This window comes from Leucoraja erinacea, chromosome 13 (genome assembly GCF_028641065.1).
Source record: "Leucoraja erinacea ecotype New England chromosome 13, Leri_hhj_1, whole genome shotgun sequence".
Taxonomy (NCBI): domain Eukaryota; kingdom Metazoa; phylum Chordata; class Chondrichthyes; order Rajiformes; family Rajidae; genus Leucoraja; species Leucoraja erinaceus.
The window spans coordinates 51,834,212-51,840,474 of NC_073389.1; the positions used below are offsets into that span (position 1 = coordinate 51,834,212).

Sequence of the window (6,263 nt, forward strand, 5' to 3'; positions counted from 1 at the left end):
GTTGAAAGTCGAGACGTCTACATGTCCATCTGCTATGTTATTCATGTCCCCCCCCACCTGCCTCGAGAAGGGGGTGACAAAAAAAAAGACTTTGATTTAAGTAGAAGGAGTTGGAAGTTCCATCAGGTCCAAAAACTGGTATTTGAATTTTACGGCTAACAATATCAGAATGATACAGTGTGGAAACAGGCCCCCCGGCCCAACTTCCCCACATTGACCAACATGTCCCATGTACACTAGACCCACCTGCCTGCGTTTGGTCTATATCCCTCCCATCCATGTACCTGTCTGAATGTTTCTTGAACGTTGCCATAGACTCTGCCTCAACTACCTCCTCTGGTAGCTCGTCCCATCCACTCACCACCCTTTGTGTAAAAGAAAAAGTTACCCCTCAGGTTCCTACTAAGTCTTTCCCTCGCTCACTTTAAACTGTGTGCTCTGGTTCTCGATTCCCATATTCTGGGCGAGAGACTCTGTACATTTGCTCGATCTATTCCTCTCATGATCTTGTACACCTCTATAAGATCACCCTTCCGCGCCCCAAGGAATAGAGTCCGAGCTTGCTCAACCTCTCCCTACAGCTCAGGCCCTTGAGTCTTGGCAACATCCTCGTATATCTTCTCTACACCCTTTCCAGCACGACAACATCAGTCTAATAACATGGTGCGAAAACATGAGCACAATGTGTTGGGTCCTTTCAAGAGGAGAGAACCGTGAGAAATGTGGGAAGTTTTGCCCACCTGGCCTGTCGTGTCTGTTCGTTCAATGAGACCACAACTGGCCAAGAGAGAGAGTGTGTTCAATTGTTTATATATCTCGAAAAGGAACATTGACATTCTCACTTGCAGCAACATCACGGGCCTTGAAACACAGTGCTCATTAATAGAAACTTTCAATTAAGAAGAAAAACCTGATGTTAATGCAAAGCCGACTTTGCGGGCCAGTATCCCGGCCCTTCGGCAGCCTTGTCGCAACGTTCCGGGACTCCTCTCGGAGGCCGTGACCTCTGTTGGTCCGGGTAATCCAGAAAGGCTCTGGAAGCAAGGGTGCTGGAAACTGGGTGACGGAACTGTACTCTAAACACGTTGCAAAGAAGGTCAACGTTCAATTCGTCTTTGTCATTTGTTGTTGACTGATTCCTGAACCTAGATCCCTCTGTAAAAACTTGCATTTGACGTTTCACACCACTTGAATCATATTTTCTAATCTTTCTAACATAGCCTAGTTTACTGGAGTCGAGCTCCATCTGCCATTTTTGTGCCCACTCACCTAACGTGTACGTCTTGGTAAATCTTCTCCACACTCATTTTCTCGCCTCGTTCTGTGCCGCTGACGAGCTTGGATGCGTTGCACTGCGAGTCATTAACATGGACCTCAAACAGATGGGAGCCCGGCACTCATCCCCTGCAGCAGCCTGCCAACTGAATGGACCAAAGTTGAGGCCATTCATCGGAAGGGGCCAACCGAGGCACAGGGGTAGAGTTGCTGTCTTACAGCGGCAGGCTATTCCTCTCATGATCTCATACACCTCTATAAGATCACCCCTCATCCTCCTGCGCTCCAAGGGACTCGATCCTGACTACAGGTGCTGTCCGTATGGAGTTTGTACGTTCTCCTCGTGACCGCATGGGTTTTCACCAACATATAACCATGTAACAATTACAGCACGGAAACAGGCCATCTCGACCCTTCTAGTCCGTGCCGAACACATAATCTCCCCTAGTCCCATATACCTGCGCTCAGACCATAACCCTCCATTCCCTTCCCATCCATATAACTATCCAATTTATTTTTAAATGATAAAAACGAACCTGCCTCCACCACCTTCACTGGAAGCTCATTCCACACAGCTACCACTCTCTGAGTAAAGAAGTTCCCCCTCATGTTACCCCTAATCTTCAGTCCCATAATTCTCAAGTCATGTCCCCTTGTTTGAATCTTCCCTACTCTCAGTGGGAAAAGCTTTTCCACGTCAACTCTGTCTATCCCTCTCATCATTTTAAAAACCTCTATCAAGTCCCCCCTTAACCTTCTGCGCTCCAAAGAATAAAGCCCTAACTTGTTCAACCTTTCTCTGTAACAAACATCTTCGGTTTGCTCCCACACTCCAAAGACGTACAGGTTTGTAGGGTTAATTCACTTGGTATGAATGTACAATTGTCCCTTGTGGGTGCATGGTCGTGTTAATGTGCAGGGATCGCTGGTCGGCATGGACCCGGTGTGCCAAAGGGCCTGTATCTATAAACCAAGCTAAACTAAATGTTCCAGTAACCTGTGTTATATCCCAACCTCCAGTGCTGTCTGTGTGGGGTTTGCAAGTTCCCATGGGATTCTCCATTCCCCCCCCGTCAGGATGGAAGCTGGGTCTTTGGCTGTGAGGCAGCAGCTCTACTCTTTTGAACTTCTACTGGTGTACAGTAGTGAGCATCACGGCCTGGCAAATTGAACACCCAGGATTGAAGGAGACGACAAAAAGCAGTGAACACTGCCCAGTCCATCACGGGTACCGACTTCTCCACCATCTAAGGGGTCTAACAGGAGTCGCTGCCTCAAAATGGCAGCCAGCATCGTCAGAGACCCACACCACCCTTGCCACACACTCATTTCACCCCTACCATCGGGAAGAAGGTACAGGAGCCTGTGAACTGTAACGTCCAGGTCTTGAACACTGACCTCAGCTATGTACGTCTTTGAACTAAAAACACTTTAGTACTTTAGTAATTCTGCAGGTCTGACAGTTTCTCTGGAGGACATGAATAGGCGACATATTGGGTTGACTGCAACAAAATAAAGGGCCTGTCCCACTTGCTGATTTATTTTGGCCACTGCTGGCATCATTGACTGGCGTATCAGGTCACCAAAAAAGTCGCGGTGTGATGCGGCGTGTCGACGTATGGACACGTGGTGTCTACTCAAGTGTCGCGACATTTGTTGCCGCTGGATTTTGAAATATTCAAAATCTTTCAGCGACCTTCATACGTCAGTCAATGACGCAAACAGTCGCCGAAAAAATCGCCAAGTGGGACAGGCCCTTAATGAAACTCTCTTGGTTGGTGGAAGGACATTGCGTTTATTAACCACCGGGTGGCGCTCCGATGGCAGCCTCGCCTGCAGTCTGTCTGTCCTCTTTGTCTTTTTATCCTTATTTTTAGTGTGTTGAAAAAGTTTGTGTTATTGTTCTCTGGTTTGTTTTATGTGGGGGAAGGGGGTCGGGGGAAACTTTGTTTAAATCTCTTACCTTGCCGGAGATGCGATTGTTTTCCGGGTCGTATCTCCGATCACTCTGCGGCCTAACATCGTGGCGCCGGAGGCCTCGCTCGGGATTGACTTTGAGCCCCACCGCGGGGCGTGGACTTACCATCGGAGCAGATCCCTTGCCTGGGATCGACGCTCCAACCGCAGCCTGCGGACTTTAACATCAAGGAGCGCGCAGTCTCGGGTAAGAGACTGATGTCGGGAGCTCCAAAAGCCGCACGGCGCTCGTCTAGTCCCGACCCAGGGTCAGATCGCCTGGCGCGGGGGGGCTGACATCCCTCGAATGCATGAGCTCCCCGCGCCTGGCGATCTGACCGTCAACGGAAGGTTAGGGACCCCCGACTGCTGGAGAACAAAGAGGGGAGGGATTTAACTTTTTTTCGCCTTCCATCACAGTGAGGAATGTGGAGGAGTCACTGTGGTGGATGTTTACGTTAAAATGTATTTTGTGTGTTCTGTTGCTTTTTATAAGTATGACTGTGGCAAATCAAATTCCTCGTATGTTGCAGAAAATATATGACTAATATTTTTGTATGATTATGATTAATTGTACAGTTGTACAATTGCAGTTGTACAGGGCCCTGGTGAGATCACACCTGGAGTATTGTGTGCAATTTTGGTCCCCTAATTTGAGGATTGACATTCTTGCTATTGAGGGAGTACAGCGTAGGTTTACAAGGCTAATTCCCGGGGTGGCGGGACTGTCATATGCTGAGAGAATAGAAACATAGAAACATAGAAATTAGGTGCAGGAGACATTGCCCTTCGATATGCATTTGAGATGATCATGGAGCAGCTGGGCTTGTACCCTCTGGCCTTCTTCCAGACCCTCTGATCCCCTTGAGAGGGGCCTCATTGACTCCCTATAAATATTGCCAATGAACTTTGAACTACCCTCTAGAGGCAGAGAAACAGAAAAAAGTTCCCAGCTGTTGGGGGAGTCCAGAACCAGGGTTTCTTCCCACAGTTTAAGAGTATGAGTAAGCCTCATAAGACAGTTAGAACGGAGACATGTCCTTCCTCAGGAAACAATTTTTCTCACAGAGAGTGGTGAGTCTGTGGAATTCTCTGCCTCAGAGGGCGGTGGAGGCAGGTTCTCTGGATGCTTTCAAGAGAGCTAGATAGGACTCTTAAAAATAGTGGAGTCAGGGGGTATGGAGAGAAGGCAGGAACGGGGTACTGATTGGGGATGATCAGCCATGATTACATTGAATGGCGGTGCAGGCTCAAAGGGCCGAATGGCCTACTCCTGCACCTATTGTCTATTGTCTAATTCCTTGTATTGTTTTATCTAAGTGTACCGTGTTTGCTGTGTTCCTGTTATGGTGCTGCAAGTATCAATCCCACTCCCTGCTGCCGATGTTTTGGCTTCCACAACGGGCAAGGCAGCATCTGGAGAAAGATACAAAAACCTGGGTCAGGCAGCATCTCCAGAGAAAAAGTAATAGGTGACTGTCTCAACCCGAAATGTCACCTGTTCCTTTTTCGCCAGAGGTGCTGCCTGACCCGTTGGGTTACTCCAACACTTTGTGTCTGTCTTCGGTGTGAACCAGCATCTGCAGTTCCTTCCTGCAGCATCTGGAGAACGTGGATGAGGAGACCTTTTGGGTCGGGGCACTTTTTCTTTGGAGGCAGTGAGCGTTGGCCCTGTGTCTTCCAGCGGTGATGTCATCGCTATTCTTGGTTCTGGGAGCGGAGTTCGGCTATTTTCAGATTCAGATTCAATTTAATTGTCATTGTCAGTGTACAGTACAGAGACAACGAAATGCATTGTCCAAATTAAATGCATTGTCAAATGCAAAATAATATTTTGCCCATTAAGTCTACTCTGCCATGAAATCATGGTTGATCTATCTCTCCCTCTCGACTCCCATTCTCCCCATTTTCCCCTGACACCCGTACTAATCAAGACTGTCTCTTGGCGGTGAAGCGATGTCGTTTTAATTTAACCCGTGTCTGATCTTTGTGGCCGTCTCTCTCTCTCCTCTCTCTCCTCTCTCTCTCGTGCCCAGGTATTACTACGATGGGGACATGATTTGCAAGGTCCAGGGGAAGCGCTTTGTCTACAAGTTTGTGTGCGACCTGAAGACGCTGATTGGTTACAGCGCGGCCGAGCTGAACCGCCTGGTCACGGAGTGCGAGCAGAAGAAGCTGGCCAAAATGCAGATGCACAGCATGGCCGGGCAGCCGGTCACTACGGTAACGCTGGCCGCCTCCCTGCAGGCAGACAAGGACAGTTGAACCACCTCGCCCCGGGCCCCGTGCCTTGGTTGCGGGTGGGAAAGCGGCCTGAGGGGAGTGGGCTGGGGAGGGTGGGCAGCGCGCCACATTCCTTCTCTCGGTCGCTCCCACCCCTCTCCCCTCACACTCCCCTGCCTTCCGGCGTGCCGATGGGCCTAAGCGGCAGGCTTGTGGGACTGTGCAGCATTCAGATGGCTGTGGGCAGAAGGAGGATGAGACGGGGACAGGGACTCGTGTCCAAGTCCTGCTGTCTAATTGTACAGTGTGTCGACAGCAGAGTGGGGCAGGCTTCAGCAACAAACTTCATGGTATGTTTAAACAAAAATAGTGTACCAGCTTCACCTTATTCTATCAAATTTTTTGAGTTATTTTTGCAGATATTTTTACCCTTATGTGAATTTTCAATAAAAAAGGTATACTCCACCCTCCCCGACTGTGAATGTCATCCCTCGACTTATAAAAGGTCTAGTTTAGAGATACAGCACAGAAACAGGCCCTTCGGCCCACCAAGTCCATGCCGACCAGCGATCCCCGCACATTAACTCTATCCTACACACACTAGGGACAAATTACACTTACACCAAACCAATTAGCCCACAAACCTGCTCGTCTTTCGAGTGTGGGGGGGGGAAAGCGAGGATCTCGGAGGAAACCCACGCAGGTCACGGAGAGAATATAGAAATTCCGTACAGACAGCACCCGTAGTCGGGATTGAACCAGGGTCTCCGGCGCTGCAAGCCAGCAGCTCTACCGCTGCGCCACCGTGC

General features: G+C 49.3%; 1 protein-coding gene across 3 annotated transcripts in view; it reads left to right on the forward strand.

Moving 5' to 3' along the window:
* Positions 1-5,920, forward strand: part of gabpa (GA binding protein transcription factor subunit alpha) — a 49,532-nt gene extending 43,612 nt beyond the window's left edge. For all 3 annotated transcript variants that reach the window (XM_055645231.1, XM_055645233.1, XM_055645232.1), the window contains exon 11: positions 5,268-5,920. In XM_055645231.1, coding sequence (XP_055501206.1) covers positions 5,268-5,496 — 229 coding nt within the window. In that variant the 3' untranslated portion in view covers positions 5,497-5,920. The remainder of the gene's footprint in view (positions 1-5,267) is intronic.
* Positions 5,921-6,263: the final 343 nt, after the last annotated feature.